Source organism: Herpailurus yagouaroundi, unplaced genomic scaffold (assembly GCF_014898765.1).
Source record: "Herpailurus yagouaroundi ecotype Mexico unplaced genomic scaffold, PumYag 428, whole genome shotgun sequence".
NCBI lineage: Eukaryota > Metazoa > Chordata > Mammalia > Carnivora > Felidae > Herpailurus > Herpailurus yagouaroundi.
Genome location: NW_024412645.1, coordinates 1,134,925 through 1,149,713, shown reverse-complemented (window position 1 = coordinate 1,149,713; position 14,789 = coordinate 1,134,925). Strand labels below are relative to the sequence as shown.

General features: G+C 42.0%; 1 protein-coding gene and 1 long non-coding RNA gene across 6 annotated transcripts in view; one reads left to right on the top strand and one right to left on the bottom strand.

Annotated features, from left to right (window-relative positions):
• Window positions 1-3,215, bottom strand: part of MORC2 (MORC family CW-type zinc finger 2) — a 41,800-nt gene extending 38,585 nt beyond the window's left edge. For all 4 annotated transcript variants that reach the window (XM_040463855.1, XM_040463856.1, XM_040463857.1 and 1 more), the window contains exon 1: window positions 1,845-3,215. In XM_040463855.1, coding sequence (XP_040319789.1) covers window positions 1,845-1,912 — 68 coding nt within the window. In that variant the 5' untranslated portion in view covers window positions 1,913-3,215. The remainder of the gene's footprint in view (window positions 1-1,844) is intronic.
• Window positions 3,216-3,843: 628 nt separating this feature from the next.
• Window positions 3,844-11,059, top strand: LOC121022599 (uncharacterized). Of its 2 annotated transcripts, XR_005787016.1 has the most exons (3): window positions 3,850-5,799; window positions 6,955-7,680; window positions 9,333-11,059. It is a non-coding gene; the product is annotated as an uncharacterized LOC121022599 (long non-coding RNA). The 2 variants fall into 2 exon arrangements; XR_005787015.1 differs by having other exon boundaries at window positions 3,844-5,799; window positions 6,955-11,057.
• Window positions 11,060-14,789: the final 3,730 nt, after the last annotated feature.

Genomic DNA, 14,789 nt, shown 5'->3' with positions numbered 1-14,789 from the left:
AGTCAAATTCACAGAGAATTCTCCAGTTGTATTTTAAACAAGTGACTTAACTAGAATTTTATTCTATACCTTAGTTCTGTTCACCTATTGTTAATAAGTTATAAAATGGCAATATAAGAGTATTCCAGAACCTCAAATTAAAAAATTTGAGATAAACTAAAATTGAATAGACTTTCAAAGTAGAAAGTAAACCCTTTGCTTTATAAGAAAACAAGCCCTTAAAAGTATACTCGACTAGAGTTACTACTGCCTGATAGCTAAAAACACTAACCATTATGGCCAGGTAAAACTTATTGCCTTAAATCTTGATGCCTTAAACCTGCCACTTAGCAGATGTGTAACTTCTGGCATGTTACTCTGAGCCCAGTTTCCTCAAATGCAAAATAGGAATAATCCTTACTCCAGCAAGGTTACTACAAGGATTATTTTACACGTTTAAAAGTGACTGGCAAGAAGCAATTAACTGTTGTTACTATTATTATCAAAAAAGTCTTTGGGGAAGCTCTTCCAAGATTATCATATAGTCTTGTCATTCCAAATTTGGCCCCTCATTCCACAATTCAGAACTGAAGTAACCAATTATTAAATACAATCACCGGTGAACATCTAAGTGGCCTTCAAATGCTTGTTCTTAAACACAATTCAAATATAAAAAAGGATACTGAGGGTCTTGCCCAAGACGTTATTAATTAGCTAAATAAGCATCACCAACCTATCTAAGTGGGCTTCAGATTCATCTTCCGTAGCATGAGACTTCGCCGCTCAGGCCCTACAGTACCTACTCTAAAACCAGTTCTAGTTCACTAATAAGCTTCCTAAACAAAAAATAAAACCAGACTATCACCATGTGGCAATTCACTACTCAAAATTTTTATTTCCTTGATAGGAAAAAAAAGCAAAAAAAAAAAAATTACAGACGCCATAACATGTTGCCCTTTCCCATAAAAAGCTAAAAATTATTTTACTGTTACTAGATGTTTGAAGTCTATCATCTCAACCCTCAAAGCAGTTCTTCAGATCTCTGAGCCATTCATGTAGCCGCTCATCACCTCTGCAGACACTAAAATGGTAGAATACTTACCTTCATCTCAAAAGTGATGAATGAATGTATTAGAACACTAAGTAGTTATGACCCCACTGAATTACTTCCAAGAGAGTGGCATAACAGTTAACCCTGAAACATTCCAGATCAACACGGAATAATGATAATCTCCTCATGAGCTCGAACATAAACACCATATGTGTTCTGTGATTTGCACACATTTTGGGGAAAGGCTACTTAAATTATGGGTTTAAACAAGTTGCTATTTTCTGCCTAGCACATAAAAATTTCATTGGAATTAGGGACGAATTTCCCAGGAAGATAAGGCCAACTGTTTGCTGAAAACAAAAATTAGTAATTTCTTCTCACAAGTTGTCATTTAAAGATCTTCATTCTTTTCTTTTTCTTGTTAGGAAAAAAAAGACTTGTTATAACCCAACTGTTTTGGCTGTTGTCGCTAAAAAGAAAGTTGATATGAGAATAGTCCAACTCCTGGGGATCCAAAGAACAGCACTTGTTGGATTCCTATCAAACACTTGAATCAAACACCTCAATATATTGACTTCAAATAACTAAAATTTGCATTTGATCAAATAAATTTTGATCCAACAAATGAAGATCGTATTCTTCTGGATTAGCAACAAATATCTCACTTATCTCAGTTCTTCAATACAGAGCTCAAGACTCATCCAGTGATATATCCCAAAAAGTAAAAAAAAAGCAGAATTTTCTGGGAAAATGATTTTCGTATTATCAAGGAATGAGTTATCAGTGACCTCAGTGGCACCTAAAGGATACTTACGAATTTGTATGTAGATATTCAAAGGTTAGCTGAGCTCGATTCAGACTACTGTAATTTGTGAAAGCCATGAGTGCGGTGAGGTCTCCAGTCCTTCACCCACTAACTGGGAACTATAACTTTATAATGGAATAGATTTTCCAGGATTCCTCCCAGTAAAGGTTTGGTTAAGTCTGTGCTCCTTACTGTTAAACAAGGTTAACTGGTGTCTATCCAAAATATATTGAAAGAGATGTCTAAAACTACAATTGATCTCTCCAAGCTTTTTTATCTTCTTAATGACTATGATGTAACTATGATGTAATATTCTGAAAAAAACTATGTCATAGGTTTGTAGTCTTAAGCTTTAGTTTAAGTTGCGATAGTTCAAGGAGTCGAATGTGGACGGTCTTGGAGTAGACAGTATTGGACTTGAGAGGTTTTATTACTGCTCCATCTTCACGTTCTTCGAGCTTTTTTGTTCCTCTAAATTTCCGGCCAGGAAATTTATCAATCCGGAAAGCTACCAACTTCTGTCATAAAACTGGACAGCCACCCATGTCTTCACCAAAGATCCTGTGATTCTTAAAGAGGCCCCAGGCTGGCGGCCACGAAGTCGACGGAGTGCATATGGCGTTAGTTCCCGCTTCACCACCTCCCAACTGAAGTCTCCTAATCGCTGACGGCGATTTCCGTTTCGAAAGCCCAGACCAGACCTAGCTTGTGGTCCCGGCGCAATCTCCTCAGGGTAGTGGGTCAAATTACCTCACACTGACCCACAAAAACGCCTCAGAATTGACCCGCCCAAATCACCTCAGGCGGGGAGCGCCCCTCCCCCACTTCCCTCAGACAGAGGCCTCCGGCTCTCAGGCCCTTCCAGGGCCTCAGTCCCGAGGCCGCCGCCTCCTCCTCCTCACAGAGAGGAGTTAGTCCCAGCTTTCAAGGCCCGGATCGAGGGCAGGGTGGCGAGCGCAGCACCCAACCCGGCGTTGCCGGGTGCTCAAAGCTGCCTTTGTCCCTCCCCACGGAATTGGAACCCAACAACCGCAGCGCGCTCTTGGAACCATGTGCTGCCTCCGCCTCCGCCGCTGCCGCCGCCGCCGCGAGACCAGCCGCCCACGCGCCGCGCTGGATGAGATGACAGGACTCAACACCACAGAATTCGTTGTTTATAGGTGTTCTGCCGCCGCTGCCGCAGCCGCCACAGCCACCTCAGCCACTGCTTTGTCTCCGCTAGAGCACACAACCCGAGCCACCTCGCGCACTCCCCGACGCCCCAAGCCCCCGAGGCCTCCGCGGTGCATTAGGCCAATCACAGAGCCACAGCTCCTCCCGCCCCCGCCCTGATGCGACGCCTCCTGATTGGTGGGTAGCGTGTCTCCACGTGACCGGATCTTGTTAGCCGGGCCCGCCCCTGTCACGTGAGAGCGCGCGCCTCTCTTCCTGCTTTCATGACCCTCTCCGCCATTTAAAGAAACAGTACCGGGGGCGGGCCGAGCGACGCAGCCGGGACGGTAGCTGCGGCGCGGACCGGAGGAGCCATCTTGTCTCGTCGCCGGGGAGTCAGGCCCCTAACTCGAAGACGCCCTGGCGCGCCCTCCCCCCCTCCCCGGTCTGGTAGGGCGAAGGAGCGGGCGCGCGGTCGATCGAGCGATCGGTTGGCGGCTCTTTCTCCTGCTCTGGCATCCAGCTCTTGGGGCGCAGGCCCGGCCGCCGCGGCGCGCGCCCGGTGGCCGTTGGCGCTCGCGCCGCGTCTTTCTTCTCGTACGCAGAACTCGGGCGGCGGCCTATGCGTTTGCGATTCGACGAGGAGTCGTCCGGGTGGTTGGCGGCGGCGGGCAGCTGCTCCGCCCCGCTCCCGGGGAGGCGGCGGCGGCGGCGGGATTTGGCGCGGCCGGGGAGGCGGGGGTGGCCGGGGCCGGCGTGGAGGCCTGGCGCCACCCTTCGGGGCCTGCAAGGACCCAGTTGGGGGGGCAAGAAGGGGCTGGGGGATGGTTGGTGGTGGGCTTTCTACTTTGTCTTTTCCTCCTCATGCCCCCTTAGTGAGGGGCGGGAGCTTTGGCGGCAGCTCCGGGGCGGGGAGACAAGCCCCGGAGTCGGAAGAGCTGGGTTTGCTTCCGGGCTTAGCCACCAGCTGGCCGAGTGACCTTAGGCAAATCACTCTGTAATTTGTCAGCGCCTCAGTTTCCTCCTCTGCCTATCAATGTTTGTAGGGTTGAAAGCGCTTTGTAAACTATAAAGCGTCGGTGTACGTAAGGGATGATTATTATTTGTAATGGGGTTTTTTTTGAGTTGTAAAAAAAGTTAGCAATTGCCCAGTTCTTGGATTTTGAACCTGGGAACCTTGGATTGGAGTTGGAAGCCCCCAAGTTCCCCCGAAATTGTATGCAGAAATAGTGGGAGTGTGCATTTGGGGGAATGAGGATCCATCGCCAGCAAGTTTTCAAAGGGGGGCTGTGACCCAGAAGAGTTAAGAACTACAATTCCGTAATGCCACGAGGAGGAAACTGAGGCCTGGATGTCATTTGGGACCCTTCACAACCGATTTGAAGCCCCTGTTAGGATCCCTGGGATATGTGAGCTGTTTCTATGCATAATGGATATTTGGGGTAACAACACTCCACTGCTTGGCTTCTATTCTGAGTCCTTTCCTTTTACCATGGGGTGCCTGAACGCTGGCTGACGTGTATGGTATGGTTTATGGCACGCAATATAAAGCAGCTGAAACTAGAAATGGATGTGTTCCCTAGTATCGAGAAACCTATTTAATCCTTGGCCCAGCAACTCTTGTTTTTCTGCTGCTTATACTGGTGCCTGACTACCTTTCCCTTTCATTGACCATTTTCCACGACCATGGTTGCCATCCATTACTTGCTTCTATTGTATATCTTTAGTCTCTGCGGTTGGTAGTGAGCAGGCTTATTTTTAAATGGTGCTGCCGAGTCCAGCTAATTAATGGTGCAGGTGGATTTTTAGCAAGCTGGCTCACTGGAACAGACTAAACCAGGCATGGAATTCTTGAAGATGTTTGGGGGCTTATCTTTATTAATTGAAGGTTAGCATTCTCTGAAATTTTGTTATGACTTTGGCTGAACTTCAAAATCAGTAGATTTGGAAGTGTTTCAGTGCTTACTTTTTTCCTGGCCTGCTTTGTATTCTATTTGCTTGCAAGTGTGTTACTAAGATGGCCAAGATGCCAGTTATTGCTTCTTTGTTAATTGTCAGCTGCTTTTATCAAATTCCAGGCCATTATCCAGCAAACACTATAGAAATGTTTGAACAGTTGTATTTCAAACATTTTCTCTTTGTGGAGTGGTGCTTACCAGTGGTACAGCTCTAAGCAAGTGAACATAAATACATATAAGTGTATTTCGTCTGGTTAGGTGTTCACCTGTTTTGTTATTTCATACAAATGTCTGAGAAAATCAGTTGACTATTCCTTTTACGTAAAGGGCAGAGACAAATGATCTCACTTCCAGAGAAAGGACTGTTGTAGAGAAAAATGTGTTGGTCTTTTAGCTCCTTTGTTATCTGGATGTACCTCAAAAGAATCTTAAGACTGTGGTGATCTTATAAGATGCTTTCCTCAGGAGAAAAGAGGAAAAAAAACAACTGGAACTCAAAGCTTGAAATTCTGTAACAAAACATGAGATGTCCAGGATAGGAGGCCGAAAAGATTTCACTACAGTGTTCTGCACTAGCTGCAGCAGATGCTTTTCTGTGTAGCCACGGCATGGACTCCCGATTTCCAGATTTTCAAGAACTGCACCTGGGACCTGAAGAGCTCGTCAGGATGTGACAGGGACTCTGGAGCTGAACATACTTGTTTTTGAATCTGGGGGCTGTTGACCTTGATTTGAGAAGAGACAACAATGGAGCAAGCACTGCCACCAGCGCTATTACTGGGAATTTGAAGACCTGAGTCTCTGCCAGAGCTTCATTGCAAGTTCTAGTGACGCTCCATCCAAAGTGAACTACGGTACTTGCTATTTTCCAAAATGCCTTATTCTTACATCTCTGCACTTACGTTCATGCTCTCTTCTCTACCCTGGAATGCTCTCCTCTGGTTCTTCACCTGTCAGAACAATGCCATTTCTTCAATATTCAAGTCAGATATTCTCTTCTTCATGAGTCTCCCTAACTTTATCTTTTTTTTTTTTTGAGTATTATATCATGTTGTTTACCTCTTAGCTCTCTATGCAGAGCACACCTCGTAGTCATTTGCAAGCATTTGCTCTCTTTCCAGATAGTAAGCCCTTGAAAGCAAAGGCTTTAAGAGTCTTTGCTGCACATACTACTATATGTAATGAAGCATTTCATAGAAAGGAGTAATTTAGAGACTAGGCTATCTCAGAATAAACATTTAGTAAGCATTTGTTTAATTGCTGTGTGGTTGTCTAATTACTCTTGATTAGGCAAAAGATCACTAGTATGGGCCATGTTTCTGTGTTTCATGTATTTCTTTTTTTTAATTCTAAGTTTTAAAAGATTTAGGGAGCCCTCAAACATGGAAGAGAAACTGATACGTTGCATAGGGTATTTAACAGAAGGATGCAAAGAACAGTGCCTTATTTCCCAAGTACCTTATTCTCTACCACTCAAGATGGCATCTTGTTAAAATGAAAGTAAAAGCTTTTGAAAGCGCAAGGTCCTGAAATAATTTGAGCAAGGCATTGGAAAAGGAAGAAGGACAAAATCTAGGTTCGTGTTCTATGTAAATTTAAATTCAGTTCTTGTGCTATCCATGGAGCCACTTCTTCCCCCTCGCCCCCCATCAACCACTGCCCAACAGCCTGAATACAGTCACATTACTCCCCCAGAATATGCGACTTAAGGCAGTTCCTTGTTTGCTGCTTTCCTAAGACAGTTTGTTCTCAAGAGTCAGGAAGCAGTCCCTGCCAGAGAACTGTTTCTGTTCTTATCATCACTAATTGTTAATTAGAAGGCTTTTTTTTAAAAAATTATTATTATTCCCCATTTTCCCATCTGTCAGCTTTTTAGCTAGGCTTACTGAGAATTAGTACCCATCCAGCAGCTGATAATCCTGACAGTAGACCCACTCTAGTGTTAGGAGTCCTGTGTTTGTAATTCTGTGCATTTGTTATCTTACCTGTTTTGTTCCTATCCCTTCCAGTCCTGTGCCTCCTGATGGCTGAGTGTTCACCTGGACCTTCTGACCACCTTCCTTGTACTGTTCCATCAGCCTATAGATCTGGTACCTGGATTTTTGCCCATGGTGATTCCTTCACCTTACTGCTGAAGAAGACACCATTCCAGTGGACCATGGTGATCCAAGAGGCATTCAACCATCATGATGTGGCCTTCATCTCCACTCCTGTCGTGTTCTACCCAGATTCAGCACAGCCCTTTATAGTGAAGTCAAACTATTCAAGCCAGATAGCTGAAGCTATTTTATCACAGCAAAAGGCCCAGTTTGTTCCATGAGTGTGCATTTCGTTTCTTCAATTAAAGCCTTCAGAGACACATAATAAATTTGGACCAGGGGATTTTTAGTTATCAACACTGAAGAATGGTAACATCTTTCAAGAACGACGTTGGATCATACCCCACAATTTCGAATGATTGAAATTCGTGAAGTGTCTAGGGTCCTATCCAGATCACGGGACCCTATTCTTTTTCAACTTCAAGTCTGTAGTAGCCTACTGAATAGAAAGCAGATATTCTGACCAGCAGATACTGGAATTAAAACAAAGGCACAGTGAACTCAGCATCTTTGGGATTACTCAGGAACCAGAACTTTTCACACAAATCTAAGAAATTCTACCAAGGAATCCCTTTATCTAACAGCATCTCACAAAGCTCCAATCAGATTCCAGAAAAGTCCTCTTGATACATCCAGGTAGAACCTATCATGGTAATCCCTTATGTTTATATAGCACTTTATAGTTTCAAAGCACTTTTACATGCATAAATCTCAATTATCAAAACAACACAATAGATTATAATTTCTTTTTGCAAATGAGGAAATTGAAGTTTAAAGGTTATCCAAGGTGACATAGCTACGAAGTGATAAAGGTCAGGCCTTCTGACTCCCAGTCCAGTTCTCTCCATGGAATTAATTTAGCCTCTACTTTACCTGCAGTGTTAAAATGACTGGAGTTTGGTAACCCCAGAAAAGTTTCCCACTTCCTGATCTGGTGCCCTCAGTCAGTCAGGATGTCATAAGTGTAATTTTATGATGGCTCCATCTAAGCCAGAATTCTGTGGCACTACCCCTAAGGTTTAAGAGCAGACTGTCTCCTTAGTGGTAGATTTATCCAGTCAACATGGCACATGGTCATCTGACAGTAAGACTACACAACATGAAACACAAAGCTACTTCTAGATCCGTTGTTCACAGTCTTCTCACATTCCCAAATGGCCTGATTGGAAATCCCTTTTCATGTTTTGTTCTTTGTAAAATTTTTAAAAAAGTTTTATTAGTACTCTTGGACCCTGAGATCTTATCTAAGGTCTTCTATCCCTCAAAATTTACTTAAAATGGATCCTCCATTTCTTTAGAGCAGTGCTGTTCACATATGTGTATGTATGCATGTATATGATGCATGCATACAACATCTATATGTAGAGCTTGTGTAGTCTTGTAAGGTGGTAAAATACGTGTTCCCTTCCCAATTGAGTGTAGCATATTAAAGAATCTCAGAAGACTTGCAACAAAGAGCCTCATTGAGATATTTAGCCTAGTGTGTAGTAAGTTTAATCATGGACAGACTGTTCTTTTGGGAGCATTCCTTTTAATAGAGAAACTGCTTTGGAGCAGTATAGCCAGTGCTTCCTGATTGCCCTGAAGACTCAGGAGTAAACGGAATCTTTGAAACCACCACCCTCTTTTCTTACTTTTGTCAGTAACTGCTTGAATTTGTATGTCTTTATCATCTGAGAGTCCTACATCTTGACCGTTACCTCTTATTTTCTGTGAAAGGAACCTCTAGAAGGTTTGTGGGGATATGTGGGAAGAGAATGGGGAAAAGTTTATTTTGCCCCCAAATTGGTTGAATTCCATGACATTTAACAACATATTTTTCTGTCCCTAAAATTGTGCTGTAAACCTAGTTTAAGGGCATTGTATCTCAGGTGGGTGAGGAGATTGGGAAGGGAAGGGAGGAGGAAAAGGATGGTGGGAGAAAAGGGGGAGGAGAATAATATTTTCATAGAATTTGAGTTGTGGCCCATTGAGATCTTCAAAGATCTTGAAGAGAAGTTATCTAGCCATGGACTTGGGATAATACTTGCAAAGAAATGAAAGCATTTTGCAGCTGTATGCTGACTGCAAAAATCCCAGTGCTATTGTCACTTAAAACCAATAGCCCTGTTCACTGATAGTCACAAACCCAATTTGAGGCAGTCAGAATTTATAGCAGAGTTGAATGTTAACTTCATCATTCTGTAATGTGGTCCGTATTAAGGAAAGAATGAATAGGAAAACACCTTGGCTTACCACAGGCTTTGCTCACAGTTTCTGGTTTCTGTGACCTATTTTTTGTATTTCAGCATTTTGTGAACAACTTATTCTTAGATCATTGGTTTTCCAAAGGCTTTGTGACCATGAAGCCCTTTCAATGAAAACTATGTGGAAACCCAGAATAAAAGAGAAGCTGCTGTAGATGAAGCAGGAGTGGGGGGCCTGAAACCTGCCACAAGCATCTTCCTTTACCACCATGGTGACCCCTAAGGAGACTTCTTTACAACACCTAGAATTCTTCAGAACACAGTTTGAAAACCACTGCCCTAGACAACATGTGCAACCTGAATGGCATTCTGATCTGTACCTCTACCCAACCCAGTCCATGTTCAGTCGATGCTGCACATTCTTAGGAATGCTTACTGTGGGCAAAGTCAGAAAAGTGCAAGAAGATGGGCATATCTTTGCCACCCCAGGGTAGTCAAGTGGGCTGAAAGTGGTATCAAATGGACCTAGATTAACAGCCCTGTACCCCCAGATGGATTTCAAATGAGTGATTCCTGGCATTCAATATAGTCAGAGAGCAATGCATATGTACTCTACACTGACACACTCCCTTACCCAACTTCTATCACAAACACCACATGCTCTAGTGGTACTTGAAATACATAACTTTGAAGTCTTGATCTCCTTGGATACCTGAATCGCCAGGTATTGAAGCTGGTACTAAAGTTGATGATGCCTCGTTGAGGCCATATAAGACCAACTTGTACATTGGACCTCCCATCATCAGCCATGGTACTCTACTTCGTGTGCAAGGGATAACCATTAACTATGAAAGCAGAACTGAAATTCTGGCAACATTACCTAAAAAGGTACCCGGTTACTCATGTTATTCTCAAAACTGCAAGTCACTATGACTCAACCAGTGGCAGTTACACTGCTCCTTGGTTTTTATTCAGTTTAACTGCTGTTTCCAGGATAAATGAGGTAATAACCTTAAAAAACAAAATTTCCTCCATCACTGGCATATCTGCTCCAAAATTATGAATATTCTGCTCTAACTACAGGTAACATCTGGTCCACAAGAGACAATTTTTGAACATCCTCTGATGTATGTGATTTTAAATGTGACCCTTTGGAAGATTTTCTTCTAACCAATGAGAGATGTTCTTTTATGATGGACCTTTTGATGTCAGGTACCATCAACTACAGGTGTTAGGATTATTTGGAGGTAGACCTTTTGACCAGGCCATGGAGCTTGCTTGCTGGGCATCTCAAGTTGCATATCTACCTTTTTGCTGAAAATGTAGACTGACTTGAAAAAAAATCTACAAAGCCTGCAGCTAAGAATTTTATCAGTAGACTCAAGAGCTTCCTGCAGCTTCTTCCTAATGTCACAAGACCACAGTGTCTTGTCCTTGTGGATATTTTAATGGAATTTCATCTGTCTCAATATTGTTTTACACTGATTCAGAGTGGCTGACTTCATTCCTTGCTATGAGATACTCTCAGGCATTAAGACACTTATCTGTTTCTGCAGGATGGATTCAATTCATGAACTCCCAGACCAGATCATGTCAAACAAGTAGACTTCGATTTTTGTCATGAGAAAAATCTCATTCTCTTACTTCACAGTCTACTTAAGGGGCAGCTGTCCTCAACTACTTTAATGAATGCACTGGTTAAATGTTGGGAATGATTTCTTTGTATCTTTGTCTCTTACTCTTTAGACTAACCCTGATTACATGACTCTGTCTACAAATCATCAAACAAGGCCTGCACATCCTCAACTAATAAAAATCTAATGACTAGCTGCTTGTATATACAACTATTGTTTGTTAATAAGAAGTTATCTACAGACTCCATTTTTCTACTACCTTCAAAACATCAGCTCAATTTTCTCTTTCTCCTGTACATTACAGAAAAAGACATTGGTCTACACTGCCAGTCATTCCCTTTAATCCTGTCAAATGCAGTCAAAATGAGGGGCTTAAAGTGAGGATGATCATCTGTTCAAGAGTCTAATATGCTCTGTGTATAAGAATTGATAGTTGAAAATGCAGAAAGCCTAAAACTGAAACCTAGGATCTTACCTACTATCTCCCTGCTTGAGATCTCAATATAAGTCTCAGCAGCACCACCCACCGATCTAAGGCCTTGTTTTTAAGCTGATTCTCAGAGATGGACTGAGTTTCAGAAGGTGGAGACTTGATTACCAAAGAGAGTAGGGCCAACCTTGATGAATCTGGCTCTCCCAACCATGTCATTCCCAGATGTAGCATAGACTCCTCAACAGAACCTCAAGTCTGAATTGAGAATATAGCCTACTGAGCTGAAAGTTCCTGGGCAGATAAACAGGAAAATTAAAGCTGCTATACCTGACTGGCCCTTTAAGATCAGAAAATGGTATCCAGAGTCAACCCTATGGAATAACCCTGGAGGACTCAGGGTAAAAGCTAATTTACAGAGCCTTGATATTAATCTGCCCATTCTTCCAGATCACATCCTGGCTATTGGTGTGGCTAGCCCTGCTGAAGGTACTCTATTTACCTGTTTACCTGACTCAGCCCTCGTCTGCCTTTTTTGACACGTTGCAATCAGACCGGCTGTGCTTGAGAAGACTACAACTGGTATCAGCCTATCTTACACCCAGTTCCACCAGGGAATTTTGAACAGAAGCAACCTGCACCTCACCTCCCCCCCAGCCCCCAGGACTTACTGTTCATAACTGGAAGGACCATGCTATGTACTCCTTGACCAGCAGCCTTTTTGTTTTGTTTTGTTTTGTTTTTAATGCAGAGTAAGCCTCTATGCCTATATATATTTGATCATTTTCAGCACCTGAGATCCTTTCCACCCAGTCTGAAGGAGTACAGCAGATTACAAGCTCTGTCCATTCCTCTCTTCTGCAATAATACAGAGATGACAGAAATGTTCCAGTTCAACTTGGCGAAAGACTAAAGAAACACAAGAGCTTTCCACTGAACTTAAAATTTACCACTGACTTCAGTAGTCTCACAGAACTATTTGCCAGTGGGAGGCTAGTTGTCCTGCTTCATGTCAGCAAGATGGTTGGGCTGTCAGATTCATGGCCACTGAGTTTTACTTTTATTGAAACTTTATTGCATCATCCAAAGTATGCTATTGGATATGATTATTCCATTCAAATGGATTACAAGCTTCCTGAGTACAGGACAAACTTACTCATGACGTTTTTTCAGAATTCTTTTATTGTCAAGAAAGTAACAATGCCAGCTGTTACTGAACACAGACTAAACTTTTTTAGTATCTGGTCTTATCATTGCATCAGTTGTTTTTGACCAGCATTCATTCCATCTCATTGTAACAACTCTGATGTTTCTTGGAACCACTTCCCTGTTTCTAGTCCACATGGTTCAAACAGTCTGGCCTAACTTTAAGCTTCTTGGGTGGACATGTAATTCAGACCTGATCAATCAGCGTGGTCCATCTCCTTCACCATAGTAATTGGTTCTGGAATGGCCGTGTGATTAAAGCTGGTCCAGTGATACTCAGCCCTAGGAGTTTTACGGAACTGTGGAGGAGAGGCTCAGGAGCTCTCTTTACTGAGATTACTTGACTTTGTAGTATGAAAAGTTCTAACCAACAGGGCCCACCCTATCAAATGAGCCAGAGAATGAAGCCAGTACAAAGGAAAGCAGAGCCAAATGATGGAGAGACTTGAGTCCTGATGACAATGTTTATGCCCCTGGATCCAACCGTGCCTGAAGCTAGTTTATCCCTATGGACTTTTCAGTTATGTGAGCCAATAAATACCCTTTTTTGCTTTAAGTTACTTTGAGTTGGGTTTCTATTGTTTAAAATTGAGTCAGCCCTGACTAAATACTATCTACCAATATCAAAACTTGACAAATCCAAATATTTATTAAACTAGAGGTCATGGCCACACTGAAATTTATTTTCCATGCCAGAAGACAAAGTGAAACAAGAAGTGACAATGTTTAAGTTACTACAGAAGCATAAAAATTACATGGTAGAAAAATATAGAGGAAAACCTAAGTGTTTATCCATAAAGGATTGTTGAATAATATATGGTTCAGCCATATAAGGAAATCTACATGTCTGTTAAAATTAATAAAGTACATGTATTGTGTATGGACATGGGAAAATGGCCATGATATAGTAAGTGAAACTATTAATAGAAAAATGTATAGTGTGAACTCACTTAAAAATTTGTGTTTATGATGCATAGAAAAGTCTACTAATGGCTTTCTTCGAATAGTGTAGATTACATGAGACTTTCAACTTTATACATTTCTGTATTTGAATATTTTACACTACTCACATTACTTTTAAACTTTATTTAAAATAAAAGAATTTTAAAAATTAAATTTATTGCTTATTGTTTGACTCTGGCAAGTTACTTACCACCAAGCCTATTTTGTCAAATAATATGAAATACCTATCTTCATGTTAGTGAATATTTAGATAAATATATTCATCATCCAGTACTGAAACTGACAAGGTCATTGTACCTTGTTTGAGGAACTCAGAATTCAGTAATTGTTTTTTTTTTAATTATCCAAGCCTATCTCTTTAAATGAGTGTATTTGGGCTATCAGGATATCATAGTATCAGTGTTCATCAGTGATTCACCAGTTCTTAACTGATACTGATCTACTAAGGCCTATTGCAGTGTTCACACTGGGTAGGTAGAAGGGGGGGAAAATCACATTTTCTTTGAAATCCTTGGTTATTCTTACCTCACTACAGTCAAGTTCGATAGTGGCCTTTTTATTGCAAAGTCCAGTACATGTACCTCTTCCGTGAACTTCCAGCAGACTGCTCCCAACACACCTTGGCACTCTTTTTTCCCTTAGGTGTTGTGACATTTCTCATTTTCTTCCTGCCTTTCTGGCTATGCTCCACTGTAGATACTTTTTTTCTCCCCATCATTTAAATATTAGTATAATGGTCATCCATTGATTTTTGTCTCCCCTGAGTCATTTCTCCTTTCCTTTAGTGATAGATCCCCACTTTGGGATGACTTTTGAGTCTTAGGTGACCCAAAATCAGGAGCCGGGTCATTCTGATGGTAGTGTTCCAAGGAAACTCTATCAGAATTGGTGCAAGGACATCCCTCTTGGTTCCCTGGTTCCTGTTGTCAAGGCCCAGCTATCCCAAGTTTTACTTTGATTTTTATAGACCCCCATGTATCCATAAAATATGTTCCCTTTTCATTTGTTAGCTAAAGCAGGTTTGTATTGCTTGCATCCAAATTACTGAATGATAACAGGAATTGATACCAGGGAATTAAGCTTCAGACCCTGAGGAACATGGAAGATCTGGAACTGAGACTGAAATACAAGCAGCAAAAACTTGCTCTGTGTCCCAGGGTGGGGGAAATGAGCAATTCTTACTGGCAAAGGAGCCAGTACAGGTACTTCCCCCTTGTCATTTGGAAGCATGTGCCTAGTGACAGCAAAATTTGGATAACCAGGTAGCTGTTGACAATAGAACAATTTTAAATGGATAAGAAAGCTGTTCTACTGGCAGTGTCTTTT